This window comes from Gobio gobio (genome assembly GCF_949357685.1).
Source record: "Gobio gobio genome assembly, chromosome: 22".
Lineage (NCBI taxonomy): Eukaryota > Metazoa > Chordata > Actinopteri > Cypriniformes > Gobionidae > Gobio > Gobio gobio.
This window is the reverse complement of record NC_137118.1, coordinates 4,548,228-4,567,709: the sequence shown is the minus strand read 5'-3', so window position 1 is coordinate 4,567,709 and position 19,482 is coordinate 4,548,228. Positions and strand designations below refer to the sequence as shown.

Here is a 19,482-nt window from a genome sequence, read left to right as displayed (position 1 = left end):
GTCAAAAGTGTCACCCACCCAAACAGACTAAACAAAAGTGCTGAAAGCTAAAGATTATTCATGGAACTTTGTTTCCTCCACAACACGTGCGAGGGCCAAACACCTTCATGCTCCCTCTGGGAGAGTTAGCGGTTAGTGAATACACACCCGCAAACTCGTACGCAGATACACCACCAACAAAACATGTCTTCAAACACGGCATCTATGCCCAGAGGGACCCGCGATGACAGGCAGTTGTCAGCGTTGAACAGTGATGCAGACAGGAAGTGTGGAAGGGCCACGCTTCAGTGCTCAGCGTCGCAATTAAAACCCCCTACATGCAATTAATACAGTCTGCAGAGTGTAACCGATTAAACGCTTTACAGCATTGCAGGTTATCTACACCAATACAGGGCATATGTTTACAATGCCTAGCTGAGCAGCCGTTTCTGTCCAGCAATACCTGCCAAATTCATAAGCTGTATATTCACTGCATAATCAAAATGAGAGCGTAATCTGCATAAATGCGGTTTCTCAGAGAGAGATAGAGAGAGAGAGCTTGTGCTTTTTTAAATACACCCCCCTTGAGGATACAGTAATGTGCACGGGCTAAGATCAGTCCGAGTTTGGGAATAGGACACGCTTTTATTAGGACAGCTTAAAATGAGCACTGTTGGAGTGCAGCAGGGTTTATCTGGTGTAAATCGCCGCTACATTTATATCATATGTATTGTCTCAGATCTTAGACATGCAAATGACGAGGGGAGTTGAGGACACACGCCGTGGATTATTTCATAATGTTCTGCGAATGATGAAACCAATCCGTCATCTTTAGTAGACAGAAGACTAATCTAACCCGGTGTGTATTAAACGTCTGGCTTCTCCGCTGAATACAGAGAGTTCTCACACACTTATCTCAAGCGAAGTTAATTGCTATATCGCAAATCTCAAAATCAAGCTTTTCTGGATCTACTTTTTAAGATAAGTTGAACGCAATAGTAGTTGATGCTAAAAACTTGTCTAATTACATAAACTGTTGTACTGATGCTTTCCAGCACTGAATAAGGCACACGTTGTGAAAGGACTAATTGCAATGCATTCTGGGATTGTTTGCATTGTTTCTTATAAATAAATTAACACTTTTTTTAAGCAAGTACTCATCAAATTGATTGTGTATAATGCATTATAAAGGCATTTATAATGCGCATTATAATACATTTCAATTGTAACCAAAGTTAAAATGCGTTTTAAAGCATTATACTTTCTGAAGGTGTGTTCAGTGACTAGATAAGTATTATAATGTATTATATCATGAGATCATACAATGCATTATAATGTGCATTACAAGGCATAATTAATGCATTAATAATACTTTTTTTATAATGCGTTATACATAATTATTGTTACTAATTGTTACTAAACACTAACACTAATTATTGTTAAGTAAAGTGTTACTAAGACAAATGAAGGATTTGCGAGATCCAGCTTAGACTGTGAACAACACAAGATCTTATAAAGCTGAAAAAGAATAAAAATCACTCCAATATCTCAATTGCATAAATCTTCAGCATATCAGATTTTTTTCTCTGACAAAAAGATTTTAGATTAGTTCTTCCCAAAATCTTCCAAGAGCTGGAAATAACTGAGATTTCCCCTGATGATAAACTTGTGAGTGATGAAATGTTCCTTTAAGTAATGTTGCTGGGCAGCTCAATATAAGAGAGCCAAGATATCGTTTGTTAAGCTAAAAACAGCTTGAGTAGCTCTGAAAGTACTCCCAAACTTTCAATTTCCCAAACTTTCAATTAAAAGCATCTCATCCAAGACACATATAACAAAGGAGAAAATAAAAGCACCAAAGACCCATGTTGGGTTGTATGAAAACTACCACCCTGCAGAGAACGACGGTTTCTTTCTACCCCCTTAAAATGGAGCAGAACGCCCTTGCTTCCCTCTGAAAACATGTTCTTTCTTTTATTCGAGCTGTCTGTCGGTCTGTCGGTCTATCACTGAAGTGCTCCGTCAGCATCAGATATAGTCGTTCCACTTGTTTTCCTTGACAGAAATAACAGATCTGGAAATTACTTCTCGGTCACATGTACTCCTCATTGTGCCTTAAGTTAAATACAGTTCTTGAAAGAAAAACAAAGCGAGTGGTATAAGATTCAAGGCTAAAGTGCGAGTATTTATTTTATGCTATTTATGAACACGTTTAAGGGTAAATGATTGTGGGCTTTGTGACTCCGCAGAGCTTCAAAGCCAAAACCCAGTGGTTTCTGCTGACAATATGGAGTTGTTCTAGCTGACTGACTGGGCCACACGGCACGAAACCATTGCGGAAAAAAACAATCGGTTCCAAATCCCTCAAATCTTCTGATTTTCTATGGGCATCTCTGTAATGTGATCACGCTATCCTCACAGAGGTCACTCGTGTGCTGGGCTAGATAATGACCTTTTGCAATTGTCCTCAGTAAAGGACATCCAGAGGATCCAACACTTCAAAAAGCCTCTGAAGTTCAAATACCTGCATTTTCCATGTCGGTTTTAACAATGAAACCCTGCTCTGCATATCTGAATTAATGAGCTGGACTAGAATAGTCCCTCATTACTTCTGTATGTAGAGGGATCTCATCTAAAAATCACTCCAAACCTGTTTGACTTTCGTTGGTCTGTCTCCGTCTGCTTCCGAAAATTGCATACTTTCTTGAGTAGGTACTTACTTTACTTCACGGTCGTTAAAAAAGTACACTATATTGCCAAAGGTTTTGGGACGCCCCAACTTGAATGACATCCCATTCTTAATCCGTAGGGTTTAATATGGAGTCGGCCCACCCTTTGCAACTCTAACAGCTTCAGCTCTTCTGGGAAGGCTTTCCTCAAGGTTTAGGAGTGTGTTTATGGGGATTCTTCTAGAAGGGCATTTGTGAGGCTCTGATGTTGGACGAGAAGGCCTGGCTCTCAGTCTCCGCTCTAATTCATCCCTATCGGGTTGAGGTCAGGACTCAAGTTCCTCCACACCAAACTCACTCATCCATGTCTTTATGGAGCGACGCTTTGTGCACTGGTCAGTCATGCTGGGACAGGAAGGGGCCGTCCCCAAACTGTTCCCACAAAGTTGCGAGCATGAAATTGTCCAAAATGTCTTGGTGAAGCATTAAGATTTCCTTTCACTGGAACTAAGAGGCCAAGCCCAAACCCTGAAAAACAAGCACACACCATAACCCCCCCTCCATCAAACTTTACACTTGGCACAATGCAGTCAGGCAAGTCCCGTTCTCCTAGCAACCGCTAAACCCAGACTCGTCCATGTGATTGTCAGAGAGAGAAGCGTGATTGGTCACTCCAGACAACACGTCTCCACTGCTCTAGAGTCCAGTGGTGGCGTGCTTTACCCCACTGCATCTCACGCTTCGCATTGCTCTTGGTGATGTAAGGCTTGGATGAGCTGCTCGGCCATGGAAACCCATTCCATGAAGCTCTCTACTGTTTTTCACCTACTATATATTAGGGAAGTATGCAATTTCGGATGCAGCCTCTGTGTTTTTGTGTCCAAACAATGAAAGTAATTTGGGTTCAGTGTTGTTTTGGAGCCCATTGACTTTTATTAACAAAAACTGTTGAGACATTCTTTGAAATATTGTTCTGCAGAAGAAGGAACACCATACAGGTTTTGAATTACATGAGGGTGAATAACTGACAGATTTTTTATATTTGTGAACTATCCTTTTAAGAGGAAATTGAAGGGAAACGACAATGCAGAAGTGAATGGCCGGCGCAGAGTCTTAACCCTGACACGACCAATCACATGTGAATCACACCCACTCGCATGCAGAGAAATGAAATGAAATGGTACTTACAAGATGGGCCCACTATAATGGAGGTGAGGATGGAGGGAGAGAGAAAAAAAAATGGATAAAAATGAGATGAGTGGACTGGAAATTTGAATTTTGCTTTTTGAACATGAAAGAAGTGATTAATGAAACAAGTGGGATGAAACAACAATGGGCGGCAGTAACAGGAGGAAGAGGAGATGAGGAGGAAGTGATGAGAGAAACTGTAAATTAATGTTTCGTTCATGTCATGTTGGAATTACTATAATTAAAAGATGACTCTGAGCTGTTGACATCCTCAGACTCACAAAAATATTTGTTCCTATGACAACACTGGTTTATAAAACACTTTTAATGGTTAAAATATTTAAATGTATTAATATAATACTCACTAAAATACTTAAATATAATATCACTACATTAATTAGGCACCTATTGCATCCGTTTGCATTTTTATTATTCTGCTTCTGTTTCCTCTTCTTCTTTCGCTCTTGAGTCTATGGCAGCCCATAGAACCGCTTGCGGGAAAGTTATGAAATTTGGCACACTGATAGAGGACAGTCCCAAAATTAACTACACCAATTTTGAAGTCTCTAACTCAGTCCCTCTAGCTCCACCAACTGTCCAAGTTTGCACTTACATTTGTGCTAATAACTTTTTCGGTAGTGCAAACTACTTTTTCGAACTCCTCCTAGACAGTTTACCCGATTTGCACGAAAATTCAACCTTCACACAATGGCAACAATAAGTTAAGGATTGCTTAACTTGCTTTATAAGTGCAATGCTTTAAAGTATTCTGACCGAACTTGGTACAGGTCATCACAAGCATGACCAGAGGCTACATTATGCGTTTCAGTGCAGCGCCACCAACTGGTCCGGAGATACGGAAAATTATCAAAAGTGGTCTCATTAGATTTGGGGCAAGTCGAATAATATCCCATATTTGGGCGTTGGCCATTTTGTATTTTGTAGTAAAATGCTGTATTTCATGAACGCATTAGCGTATCGTTATGAAACTCGGTATGGGTCATCAGCACAATGCTTTGAAGGAGCCTGAGAAGTTTCGAGCCAGTGCCACCTAATGGTAAAATCAAATATTCACATGCTTATAACATTTGGTTTTGATTTGGTTGACTTATTTTCACGGGTGTCCTATCCTTAGATTCCTGAATCCTTGCCAAGTCCAACGATACCAAACATGCTAGGTTTCGCCTTATGGTTTTTTCAACGTTGTTATTTACAAACCACTTTCGCGAATATCTACGAAACCATTAGTCCGATCGAGACAAAACCACCATAGTAAAATCAGAATCATAGCGGGTTGCTGATTGTTTTAGGCCAAATGTCAAAATTTTCATAGTAAGTGGCAAAACATGCAATCAAATTCAGGTGTGGGTTATTTTTTATATGCTCATGAATACAAATGTCTATAACTCCTTAACAAAATTAGATATTTTAATTTAATTAGACATGGGGGCACTCTGAGGACACAAATGTGGTGGGACTGCGCCACTTGGTGATGCTGTAACTGAACAAAACATGAAATTGGCTCTATTCAACTCTCCTTTTTGCTTAAAATTGTCTCCACATGTCATTACTCATTTTTGCAGCTGGTCTGCTGCTAGCTTTCTTGTTTGCTACTGTTGTGCTTGGCCCAATAATTGCTGCTTGCAGCTATATTTTAGCTTTTGTTTTATTTCAAATTGCACACTAAGCAACACTACTTATAATTAAATTACATATAAGCAAAGGCAGCCCTTTAGGTTGTTTCTACATGATACTAGAATAATCAAATTGTAGAAGTCAGAACTTTAAAAAAAAACAACAACTTGTAATTCAGAGTTTCAAATCTGAAAACTCATATCTATGCTAATTCCAACATGACATGAACAGGAACTTGTTCCAAAACATGTCGATTCCTTCTGTCTGACAGTGAAGCCTGCAATGTTTCTACACAGCTCTACTAATAATATTTCAGTTTCACACACACACACGTTGAATCATCTTCCATCAGCTGTCAGGAGAAATCATTCACAGCAAGTCAGCAGCTATAAACATCTATTAAGCGTGTGGAATATTCTTAATGCGTGCATGTGCCCGAGCACACAGTCATGTTTTATGAAGCAAGATGTTCCTCTAACCAGATGGAATTATGTTAATTGCATCTGGCAGATTTAAATAAATGGCTGTTGCCATACTTCACTCCTGTAATCAGCAAAATGCAAGGCCAGCACGTGTGTGTGTGTGTGTGTGTGAGTGAGTGCGTGCTCCGGTTAATAACATTCAGGCTTGGTTGAGTGTGTGTGAGAAAGATGCTAAAGTCATAGGGAAGAATATAATAGAATTATTGTCAAATCCGTCAGATGTGCTGCTGTGTGTGCGCGTGTGTGTGTGTGTGAGCGAGAGTTACTGAGCTAAGCAGCATTTGTGCATCTGCACAGTTGTTGTAACTCACCGTGGACCTGAAGTGTTCCGGATGCTTCGGCTTTGCCCACGCTGTTCTCAGATAAACAGGTGTACGAGCCTTCATCTTCAGCCTTCACCTGAGTTAGACGCAGGCTGTTGTCGGCACGAATCTCAAACCTGCCAGGAAACACAAACACACACACAACACAGTTACTCTCTAATTTTTGTCTATAAACTGAGACACACTGTTGTCTGCCAGCTGTATCAGCAAAGTTTCGCTACAGTGGATTTTAACGCTGTAACGCTCCAGTGTGATTAGCATCTGCTGCTAACAGTGCTCAATGAGTTTTCAACAATTTAATATATTATATATACTTAATATTTTTGCAGCATTTGCCAGAATAATTATTCATTGTGAAACAATATAAAAAATATTAAAATAATAATGTATTATTATTTTATAATAATACTAAAATTTTACTACTATCACTCCTACTACATAATAATAATAATAATAATAATAATAATAAATAATTGTATTAAATATAGAAGTGTACGTTTAATAATTGCAGTATTTATGTGTGTATGTTTAATCATTAATATATGTATGTATGTATGTATGTATGTATGTATGCATGTATTAATATTTTAAAATTACATTTATTTTTAATACATCAAAATGATGTATTATTATTAAAAGTTTACTATTGTTGTTAAAATGTCTGATTAGTATTATTCATAAAATGATATTATAATACAAAATAATTTGTTTTTTAAAATAATTTTAATTTATTTTTTATTTTATTTTATTGTTTTTTTATATATATTTTCATTTATTTTAATTTATCTCATTATTTCAATTCATTATTTCATTTAATTTCATTATTGCATTTTATTTATTTAATTATTTAATTTAATTTAATTGTATTATTTCATTTCATTATTGCATTTTATTTTATTTTATTTCCTTATTTCATTTCATTTTATTGTATTATTTTATTTAATATAAATAAAATAATTTATTTTTTATATTTTATTTTAATATATTTTAATGTATTTCATTTCATTTCATTATTGCATTTTATTTTTTTATTTTATTTCATTTCATTATTATAATACAAAATAATTAATTCTTTTTTTATCATTTTAATTAATTTTAATTTTATTTTTTTATATATTATTTTTATATATTTTATTATTTTAATTCATTTCATTTCATTATTGCGTTTTATTTTATTATTTTATTTCATTTCATTATTATAATACAAAATAATTAATTCGTTTTTTATCATTTTAATTCATTGCTGATATTGCTGATATTGTTGCCCTTCGACTGCTCTAGCTGCTTCTATTGCCCTCTTTTGTAAGTCGCTTTGGATAAAAGCGTCTGCTAAATGACTAAATGTAAATGTAAATTTTAATTTAATTTAATTTTTTTATATTTTATTTTAATATATTTTATTTTAATTTATTTCATTTCATTATTGCGTTTTATTTTATTATTTTATTTCATTTCATGTTTTCTTTTCATTTCATTTGACTTCATTGCATTTTAGTCTCACCTTCCCCGAGGCAGTTCTCCTTCCTCTTTCTTCCAGCGTATGGTGGGAGTCGGGTCTCCCTGAACCTCGCACTGGAAATCCACCGTGTCATCAGCGAGGACCACCTGATTCACAGGTCTGCGTACAAACATGGGCCGCTCTACAGCAGAAAGAGATTCCCAAAGAATCAGTGTAAGAGAGAGAGAGAGAGAGAGAGAAAATGAAAGAAAAAAAGTAGAACTACAATCATACCAAAGACTACAAGCTCAGCAGGGTCGCTGTCCTTCTCTCCAACCATATTAGTGCCGACACACACATACATTCCTGCATCGCTCTTCCGTGTGTTAGAGATCATCAGCTTCCCTCCACGGATCTGTAAGGAAAAACAACACTAAGATCTGTCAGGGGTATGCATTTATAAAACATCTAAAGGAAAAAGACACTAAAAACTGAGATGGTCCCCAATGGAAGTCAAACATGCTGTGATGTTTTATGAACACGGTTTCTGGGCTCAGGAAAACCATAAATACTGAAGCAAAGCGAGTCTGGTTGTTTATGAAACACTTGACAGAGAGAACAGCCAGACTGATACATTTAGGAAAAGTGTTGTAATAGCCCATTTAGACAAGAGGTTGATAACAGAGTCATAGGAATGACAATGAGAGAGAGAGACAGACAAATAAAAGGTCGGTGTTGTAATTTTGAGAGAACAGAGAGAGTGATAACAAAAGATAAATTCCTTTTCGTTGTTAGTGCTTTGTGTGAGTTATTAAGGTAATGTCCTCTGTGAACCTGTTTTACAAAATGTTCACAAATGCATGTGTTTTTATTTCTATGCAAAATCAATTTGTTTGAATGCTTTGGCAATTTTATATGGATATATATATATATGCAGTCAATAAGAAAATAAAAATGAATGTATAAAAACAGCCCTAATTTATTTATGTATATAAACTGTATATATAAGCGCATTAACGCATTAAGCACAGTCTTAAATAAACTCTTAAATGACCGTAGAGAGATCCTTGTCATGTGTGTCAGCTCTTAAAGTGACAGTAGCCTAATAAACCAGCTGCTGTCCGTCATTAATGTTCATCAAAGAACAAAAAACAGAGGAAATCACTCGCCGTTCTTGAGTCTTGACTGAACTTTTGTAGCTTTAATAAGGATTCGGTAACACTTTAGAATAATGGTCATTAGTTAACATTAGTTAACTACATTAGTTAACATGAACTAATAATGAACTGCACTTATAAAGCATTTATTTATCTTTGTTAATGTTAATTTCAACATTACTAATGCGTTATTAAAATCTTGTTAACATTAGTTAATGCACTGTGAACTAACATGAACAAACCATGAACAGCTGAATTTATATTAACTAACGTTAACAAAGATGAACAAATACAGTAACAAATGTACTGCTCATGGTTATTTTATGTTAGTTAATACATTAACTAATGTTAACTAATGACCATTATTCTAAAGTGTAACCAAGGATTCATCTATATTTAATTTATACTTTATGCAGTGAAGTCTGTGAAGTGTTTGATAACTTCAATTTCTGTATATTTCCTACCCAGATCAAATATTTAAAATATACTGTCTTTATGTTTCCGTTGTTTTGGAGATTAAATGTGAAATTATTACAATATAGAAATATATTAAAGACTTTAATGTTAGGTGTGATTAATCATGTTTAGTTAATTATTTTAATCAATTGACAGCACTAATATACACTGAACAAAATTATAAAGAGGAGTGGACCAACATTCCACAGGCCACAATCAAGATGTGTTGCACTGCGTGAGGCAAATGGTGGTCACATTAGATACTCACTGGTTTTCTGACCCCCCAATACACTTAGCCCCGTCCACACGGAGACGCGTTTAGCTGTATACGTTAAAATGTTGTATCGCTTCAGCGTTTCGTCCACACGGATCCGGCGTTTTGGGAGCCTGAAACCGATATTTTTTTAAAACCGGGTCCCAGAGTGGATAAATCTGAAAACAGCACCGTTGCGTTTTCGTGTGTACAGCCAATCCGTATATATTTTGTGAAACGGTGATGTTATCACACCACGTCCCGTACGGTAAAGACTAGAAAGGGATACAACTACAGACACTGTGCATGCGCTCTCAATATTGCACCATTTAATTACTGTATTTGCATTATTGTAAGGGTAGGTTTAGGGTTGGGGTAGTTGTAGGCGTTAATAAAACACATCTGGTAAGTAGCACATTTATTTATTGTTATTTTATTGTGAGATTTTGCCTCACTTCCTACCATTGCTGCCCTTCTAGCCACAACTCTTCTCCGTTTTTAGTGTATTTCTGTGGCAGAATTATAGCGCCACACACTGGTCTGGCATATATACTGGCCGTTTTCATTGCTCTCATGTGTACGCAGATAATTCTTGAAACAAGAAAAAAAAAAAGATCGGATAGGGAAATCTCTGGCTAAATGTGGACGGGCCTTTTATGCCCCTGTGCAGTAATCATGCTGTCTAATCAGCATCTGGATATGCCACACCTGTGAGGTGGATGGATTATCTCGGCAAAGGAGAAGTGCTCACTAACACAGATTTAGACAGACTTGTGAACAATATTTGAGAGAAATAGGGCTTTTGTGTACTTAGAAAAAGTCTTAGGTCTTTGAGTTTAGCTCATGAAAAATGGGGGCAAAAACAAGTGTTGCGTGTATAATTTTGTTCAGTGTTGTCACGATGTGCTTGGGGTTATGTTCACTGTCATGTTTCCTGGTTTTGTCATTTGATCCTGCCATGTGTTCCATTGTCATGTGATTCTCTTGTCCTCATGTGTTATGTTCTCATTGGTTGTTTTTGACATGTGTTCTCAGTTCAGTTCTGTCATTGGTTGATTGTCTTGATTGTTCACAGGTGTGTCTTGTTTAGTCATTAGCCTTTTTGTATTTAAGCCCTTATGTTTACCTTGTTCCCTGGTCGAGTATTGTTCCTGTAAACTGCTGTTAGCAAATTCTTTTTAATCAAGTCTGGTTCTAGTCAAGTCTGGTTCTAGTCAAGTCTGGTTCTAGTCAAGTCTGTTCAAGTCAAGTCTGTTCAAGTCAAGTCTGTTCAAGTCAAGTCTGTTCAAGTCAAGTCTGGTTCTAGTCAAGTCTGTTCAAGTCAAGTCTGTTTAAGTCAAGTCTGTTCTAGTCAAGTCTGGTCAAGTCTGGTTCTAGTCAAGTCTGGTTCTAGTCAAGTCTGTTCTAGTCAAGTCTGGTCAAGTCTGGTTCTAGTCAAGTCTGGTTCTAGTCAAGTCTGTTCTAGTCAAGTCTGGTCAAGTCTGTTCTAGTCAAGTCTGTTCTAGTCAAGTCTGGTCAAGTCTGATTCTAGTCAAGTCTGATTCTAGTCAAGTCTGATTCTAGTCAAGTCAGTTCTAGTCAAGTCTAGTCTGGTTCTAGTCAAGGTCATCGTTTGTTTCCGTTCATGGTTTGCTCACTTGGGATATATATTAAACTGCACTTGCGTTCATCAAGCTTGCCTCCAGTGCACCATTCTGTTACTGTATATAATATACAAATATTTTTATATTATACATATATGGAAAATGTTAAATTACCGTTGGTTTGAGGTCGGTAATAATATGTTTTTGTAAGAATTCTCATACGCTCACTAGGGCTGCATTCATTCGATCAAGAAAACAGTAAAACGGTAATACTGTGAAATATTATTACAATTTATAATAACAGTTTTCTATTTGAATATATTTTCAGCATCATTACTCCAGTCTTCAGTGTCACATGATCCTTCAGAAATCATTCTAATATGCTGCTCAAGAAACATTTATGATTATTATCAATGCTGAAAACAGTTGTGAACAGGAAGTACGAACGAACACATGAAATAACATTCACCGTTATCCTCTCGTCCTTGTCGTTCACTTTCACGTTGTTCCTCTTCCAGGAGATGGTGGGTTCTGGATGTCCTCGTGGAGGGATGCACTCCATCACTGCCGGCTCTCCTGCTGCCACCACCACGTCACTGGGAGTCTGTCGGAAATCATCCCGGAGAACTGAAGAAAAGATGAGAATGATGAGCACAATAAATAACTCGTGCTATGCAGAGGCATTCGGGTATTATTTAATTTTTTTGCTATGAAATCACTTTGTTCGTTGGTTTTCCTGGTTTAATTTGTTTGCAATGTTGTGCCGTTCCCCCTCTCCCTCTGGTCTTAATTTGCTCACTGTCCATGTCGGAGTAATAAATAATGCATTGTTTCCTCTAACACATGACTATGAATAATTAAATCAGTTAGACGCTGGCGAAACCACATTTTTTTGTTACTGATACAGGCAAAAAATGTCACAAACAGAAAAGGAAGGTGTGTGCAAAACACACCAAAAAAAGCACATGCAATAACCACAAGCTCAAATATCCTTCAATCGACCTTCCTTCACCTTTGGGGCTGATGATATCAGTTCCCCTCTCAATCTGGATTTCCATTTTATTGCCATTTATCAGGCTCCGCCAATACTGTAATCTGGCCAGTGCTCGATCAACTGCACGTTTCCAATTGGTGTTTGTGGCCCAGAGCGAAAGGTTTGCGTTCAGATAGAGTGTATGAAGTGGAAGGCTTTCGATATTGCGCTGGATCAGATCCAAAAGGGAACCAAACTACGGCTCTCTCACTCAGAACACAATATCCAGAGCTCAGACAGCAAATAAATCCACTGAAATAGGACCCTGTTTTAGTCTGTAAGGCGTGAGAGAGAGGGAATTTAAAGTTCCCTTTTTAGCCAGAGGGAACAGACTGAACTCGAACACTGAAACAGGCAGCAGACACTAAATAGTGCCTGAAGTTCTGCTTGCAAAATCCTATTGAATCTTGATAAAACGGCAATTTCACCTTTCCTTTTTTCACGCGCTAATAATTGCCTGCTGCTTATTCACACAGAAACTTTCAGTCGGCTTCACAACAGGAGAAATTTGTTCCTCATTGCTTGTTGATGAATTATTCTAAATGAGGGGAGCATGTGTCAGTAGGTGGTAATTATCATAAGACACGCCCATCTCCATATAAGGGCAAACAATAACCACAGACAACTCTGCGCATTTATCCAAGGGTGCTCAAGGCCAATAAAAACACAAAGCATTTTAATGGCATGTTTTTATGCAGAATCTATCCCAGATGCATAATACACATTATTTTTGTTACTTTGAAATAAGAAAGACAGTCTAGTTTTCTAATAGACAGAGTAACTCTAGTCCAGAATACACAGATCAGGCATAACATTATGACCTAATATTGTGTTAATCCCCCTTTTGCTGCCAAAACAGCCCTGACCCGTCGAGGCATGGACTCCACTAGACCCCTGAAGGTGTGCTGTGGTATCTGGCACCAAGATGTTAGCAGCAGATCCTTTAAGTCCTGTGACTTAAAAGAAAACGTGATCATCAGACCAGGCCACCTTCTTCCATTGCTCCGTGGTCCAGTTCTGATGCTCACGGGCCACTGTTGGTGCTTTGGGCGGTGGACAGGGGTCAGCATGGGCACCCTGACTGAGATGCTCTGTGTATTCTGACACCTTTCTATCAGAACCATTATTAACTTCTTGAGCAGTTTGAGCTCCAGTAGCTCGTCTGTTTGATCGGACCACACGGGCCAGCCTTCGCTCCACACGTGCATCAATGAGCCTCGGCCGCCCATGACCCTGTGGCCGGTTCTCCACTGGTCCTCCATGACCCTGTGGCCGGTTCTCCACTGGTCCTTCATGACCCTGTGGCCGGTTCTCCACTGGTCCTTCATGACCCTGTGGCCGGTTCTCCACTGGTCCTTCATGACCCTGTGGCCGGTTCTCCACTGGTCCTTCATGACCCTGTGGCCGGTTCTCCACTGGTCCTCCATGACCCTGTGGCCGGTTCTCCACTGGTCCTCCATGACCCTGTGGCCGGTTCTCCACTGGTCCTCCATGACCCTGTGGCCGGTTCTCCACTGGTCCTTCATGACCCTGTGGCCGGTTCTCCACTGGTCCTTCATGACCCTGTGGCCGGTTCTCCACTGGTCCTTCATGACCCTGTGGCCGGTTCTCCACTGGTCCTTCATGACCCTGTGGCCGGTTCTCCACTGGTCCTTCCTCTGAGCACTTTTGATAGAGACTGACCACTGCAGACCGGGAACACCCCACAAGAGCTGCAGTTTTGGAGATGCTCTGACCCAGTCGTCTAGCCATCACAATCTGGCCCTTGTCAAACTCGCTCAAATCCTTACGCTTGCCCATTTTTCCTGCTTCTAACACAAAATGTTCACTTGCTGCCTAATATATCCCACCCACTAACAGGTGATGAAGAGAAAATCAGTGTTATTCACTTCACCTGGTCATAATGTTAAGCCTGATCGGTGTATACGGGGACAGTACAGGTCTTAGTTTTTGCAAACATACTTTCCCAAATAAGAATCTCTATCCCTACTGCCTAATTTGCTTTCTCTCTGACAATGTCTGTCCTATCTGCCTGCCTTCTCATTCTGTTCTGTTCTCTTGACTGCCCTGAACCTTTCCAAATTCGGTAATCCAACCGAACTGACAGAGGACTGATAACAGTCCGAAGGCAGTCATTTCTCTCTCTTCCCATCTCGCTCGTTCATGCTCTCTCTCACCCTCTATCTCAGCCTGACCACTTCACACGTCTCCTCAAACTCACGCAATCTAAAAAGTTTGAGAGCTGAGAGAACTTTAATTTTTTTTGGTTCAGCTGAAAGCGTTATATAAACTTTTTGATCACTTCCTAACATTAAGGCAGATTTCTGAAGCTGCGGAGGTTGAGCTTTTACATCGTAATATGCACATCACGCCCTAACGATGATTCATTAATTATAGAGACTAGAGAGATGATAGGGTAAAGATTTTGCATGTTAAAACGGTCCAAGTGGTGGCATCGATAATCATCTTAAAACTCTGTCGGCCTCAATTCAGCATTTGTGAATTAATTGAAAAGCAGTTTATATCTGCAAAAATAATTCACATTAATCACTTTGTAACACTTAAAGCCACCAAAATCAACACAAAATAACATTTGTTGTTTTTAAATAAAATTGTGAGTTTTTTTCCCTCTGTTTTCCCTCCCAGCCTTCCTTAACAATTATATATCACATATAAAATGATTAAATACAAAATGAATAGTAGTTATTAAGACTGAAGTGGTTTGGAATTCTTAAAATATGCTTTAAATATGAAAAATATGATCAGAATATCAAATTGCATAATAATTACGCACGCACTGTAAAATGATATGTACACATACATAAATACATATACACACACATACACACACACACACACACACACACACACACACAAACACACACAAACACACACACACTCACACACACTCACACACACTCACACACACACACACACACACACACACACATATATATATTAGTGCTGTCAAATCGATTGTGATGTGTACCATGTATAATTATTATGTATATATAAATACACACTCATTCATGTAAATATTTGAATGTACATTCTGTATATATATTTATATAAATGTATATTATATATAAATATAACTATTTTATGTATAAATAACACATTTTTCTTAAATATATACATGCATGTGTGTGTAATACATACACACATATATAATGTAAACAAACTTTTAATTTGGATGCGATTAATCAGGATTAATCAATTCAACAGCACTAATATATATAATATATATATATATATATATATATATAAACAAACAACACTTTTTCAGTCTCAAAGTCTCAATGTCCTTCAAATTATTCCATTATACATTAGCATTTCAAGATAAATGCGTATGAGTGTTATTAATATGCACTTAAATGCAAGACATTAGTCATATCTGCAAAAATCTATCATTGTCATGCACATAATAGATCGACGGCACCACAGTCAAGGTTTGCAGCTTGGGGACAGCGGCTGTCCTTCAGCAGCGCCAGCGTGTCAGTGAGAGTTTGATGCTATCTCAAGGTCCCTAATACCTCTTGATGAGCAGAGGAGCCGGAGTGTTTCTGCGCCGGGTCCTCGAGATTACAGTCACAAATCTTTAGAGGTGCTATGGATCGATATAATGCACGATTTATTACAGCCGAAACAGACTGAAAAGCCACGGATGGACAAAAAACAGCCCGACACCAGCTGGAATTAAAATTAATTATGGGTAAGATATAATTGGTGCATAGGATGCGTTTAGGTGGGCGTAAGTGAATCAGCGTGTACGCTTTGACTTTAGGATGGATAATGTACAGCCATTACATCTAAATTACTGCGTTAATGTCGCTACAATGTCATCACGGCAGGGCGGGAGAGTTCGCGTTGATGAATGAAGCTCTCAGAGCATGTGTGAATGAATATATATTGTTGATGAATCCAAAGCAGGACAACAGAACAGGCAGATATTAGCGCTGGCTATTTAGGCGCCCCTCTTTGCACCTTTAATGGATGTCTGTCAGCTGCTGCCGTTTTAATTTCCTTCTCTTCAAATGTATGCGATGGAGTGGCATCACGCTTGAATATACATCACTCTTCATGAGGATGTCATGGTGAATGATGGAGGCATTCCTGCTTGACAAACATGAGTATAATTGGATGTCTACTGATGGGGCATTTTAGGGGAAAAAAACAATGCTTGTCACATTTTAGTAAGTTATTTAAAAAAAAAAAAGATGCCTATGATGTCAACAAAATAACAGCCGATATACTTGTGATAAGTATATATATATATACACACTAAAAGATGCCTATGATGTCAACAAAATAACAGCCGATATACTTGTGATAAGTATATATATATATACACACTATATTGCCAAAAGTTTTGGGACGCCTGCCTTTACATGCACATGAACTTTAATGACATCCCATTCTTAATCCGCAGGGTTTAATATGGAGTCGGCCCACCCTTTGCAGCTCTAACAGCTTCAGCTCTTCTGGGAAGGCTTTCCTCAAGGTTTAGGAGTGTGTTTGTGGGGATTCTTCTAGAAGGGCATTTGTGAGGTCAGGCACTGATGTTGGACGAGAAGGCCTGGCTCTCAGTCTCTGCTTTAATTCATCCAAAAGTTGTTCTATCGGGTTGAGGTCAGGACTCAAGTTCCTCCACACCAAACTCACTCATCCATGTCTTTATGGAGCGACGCTTTGTGCACTGGTCAGTCATGCTGGGACAGGAAGGGGCCGTCCCCAAACTGTTCCCACAAAGTTGGGAGCATGAAATTGTCCAAAATGTCTTGGTATGCTGACGCATTGAGAGTTCCTTTCACTGGAACTAAGGGGCCAAGCCCAACCCCTGAAGAACAACCCCCACACCATAATCCCCTCTCCACCAAACTTTACACTTGGCACAATGCAGTCAAACCCAGACTTTCACAAAAGTTTGTAGAAGCGTCTGCATGCCTAGTGCTTGATTTATACACCTGTGGCCATGGAAAAGATTGAACGCAACTTTTTGCAATATAGTGTATATACATAATAATTATACACAGTCATGGGCGTCGGAAGCAAAATAAATGTGGGTGGGTCCTTGCTAAACGTATAGTTCAGAAAGACAAAATTAAGGAAATCGGCATGTCATTGAAAGCGGCAGTAGTGTAGGGGTAAGACGCACGGCATCTAGTTTTGAAACAAATTGACCCGTGGTCCGAGTCCGCCTTTCGCCAAACTCCATCTTCTCCCTTTCCCCATCACATATCAGATCGGAAAGGCTTTTATTTTCAATAAAAATGAAGAAAATATTAGAAAAGGGGAAATAAAGCGTCTAACATATGTTTAATAATAAGTGTTTATCGATTAGGGGTAGGTAAACAGACATGTGCTGAATGTTAGAGACGATAAAAGTGAGTGGGTCAAATATCATTGATCGTAAAAAGTGGGTGGGTCTTGTCCCACATACATTCAATGGTTCTGACGCCCATGTACACAGTACACCCACTTTTATTATGTAAACACAAACTTTTATTTTGGATGCGATTAATCACAATTAATCGATTTGACAGCATTCTAATATTTATTTATTGATAACCCTTATTTTACTCTAACCGTTGTAAAATAACTGCATGTTCTGCATGTGGCGTATTGCTTTATGAGATGTCGTCACAACAGCAGTAATGTTTTAAAGCAAGTCTTAAATAGCTTGACAAGATTTGAGCCAGCAGGGTGCTGAGTGATAGTCAAATCTATTTGGGCCAGCTTGAATCCCTAGCCCTACCTGCAGCTTTAATTAACCTCATGAACCGGCCCTGAAACACACTGTATGTGAGCTTTCAACTAATTAATTTCCACACACACGCGCACTCACATGCATATCAACAGAATTAAAGAGTACAGTCCCGTGGGCTTATGGAAATCTAATGTTGCCCTGTCAAACCAACAACAGATCCAGTTCCCCTGAGAGAGGAGCCCTCCAATCTGAGGGAAAATCAAGTTCCTGCAAATACGGCTATAACTATTAGAGGTGCTTGCTGAGCCAATAAAAACGAAGCATCTTCTTCAGTTGTTCCTATCTTGACAATCAACACCTTACGATAAAGTACAAATGACTCTAACAGGTGGGAAAGGGTGTAATTTTAAACTAGTCCTGGGCCAGCTCTGACCAAGCGAGCTTCTATAAACCCTGATTAGACTGCCAATTACCCATAAACCCAGGGGATGAAGGATTAAGACTGTGACCTTTGACCCCTCGTGTCGACCTCAGGGGGGAAACCCCCTCTCCTTCTCCTTCTCTCCATCTTTCTATCTCCTCTGAAAACAAAGTCGGTGTAATCCTACCCGTGAGCGCCGCAGTCCGCTTCAATTACCTCCCTCGGCTGCCACTGAAGCCGCATTCTGTGGGGCATGGCTAATGAATCCCCCGACTCGCAACCTTTCCCCTCTCAAAAATCAATTCTTCGTCCCCGGTCCTTCATTAATTTTAAAGTCGGATCTCTGACATTGTAAGGTATCCCTTAAAACCCACCAGCATATGACTCTGCTGGGGGCTTTCACTTGCAACCAATGCAGCTGTCTATACAGTAATGAGTCTGTTTGTTTGAGTCACGGAGCGGCAGGTGGAAGGCTTTACCAAATCAATTCACAAGTGGAGACGGGTCCTTCGGTGGTCTGTTTGAGGTCTTTTTCAGCATTACAACCGCTTGCATGTGCATTTAAAGTAGTTTGACAGCTCTAAACATGTCTGATGCTTTTATTAAAGGTTCATAACACACAGTTTCTGCAAATCTCATGTTGCTCTAGAGTGGAGTAGTATTGCATCCTTCATTTCTCTGAAGAGTCTTTAGTTTTATCATATTTATAAAAGACAGATACGTTGTATCGATTCTTTCCGAAAACAGTGGAGGAGGGCAGTGGGCGGAGATAAAGAGTCACGAGCACACACACACACACATACACACACACACAAACATCATGGCATTATCCTTGGATAACTTTCGATTCACTATATGGTGGTGTTATAAAAATATGTGTGATCTGCATCACACATATTTGATGCAGTTTCACTCACCGCCTGCGGTTTCCACTCGACAAACAGACACACACACACACACATCGTGGCATTATCCCTGGATAACATTTGAATCACTATACGTTGGTGTTGTTCACATTATTTGCACTTGCGCACCGATTGCCAACAAAACACACACACTTGATGTAGTTTCACTCACCGCCTGCGGTTTCGGCTTGACAAACACACACACACACACACACACACACACACACACACACACACACACACACACACACAC

The 19,482-nt window shown here is 38.9% G+C and overlaps 1 protein-coding gene across 3 annotated transcripts in view; it reads right to left on the bottom strand.

The window, feature by feature from the left end:
• robo3 (roundabout, axon guidance receptor, homolog 3) overlaps positions 1–19,482 on the bottom strand; it is a 214,961-nt gene that overhangs the window by 44,407 nt on the left and 151,072 nt on the right. For all 3 annotated transcript variants that reach the window (XM_079804829.1, XM_079804831.1, XM_079804830.1), the window contains exons 3-6: positions 11,633–11,790; positions 8,009–8,129; positions 7,778–7,916; positions 6,265–6,392 (exon numbers count right to left, since the gene is read on the bottom strand). In XM_079804829.1, the coding sequence (XP_079660955.1) occupies positions 6,265–6,392; positions 7,778–7,916; positions 8,009–8,129; positions 11,633–11,790 (546 nt within the window). The remainder of the gene's footprint in view (positions 1–6,264; positions 6,393–7,777; positions 7,917–8,008; positions 8,130–11,632; positions 11,791–19,482) is intronic.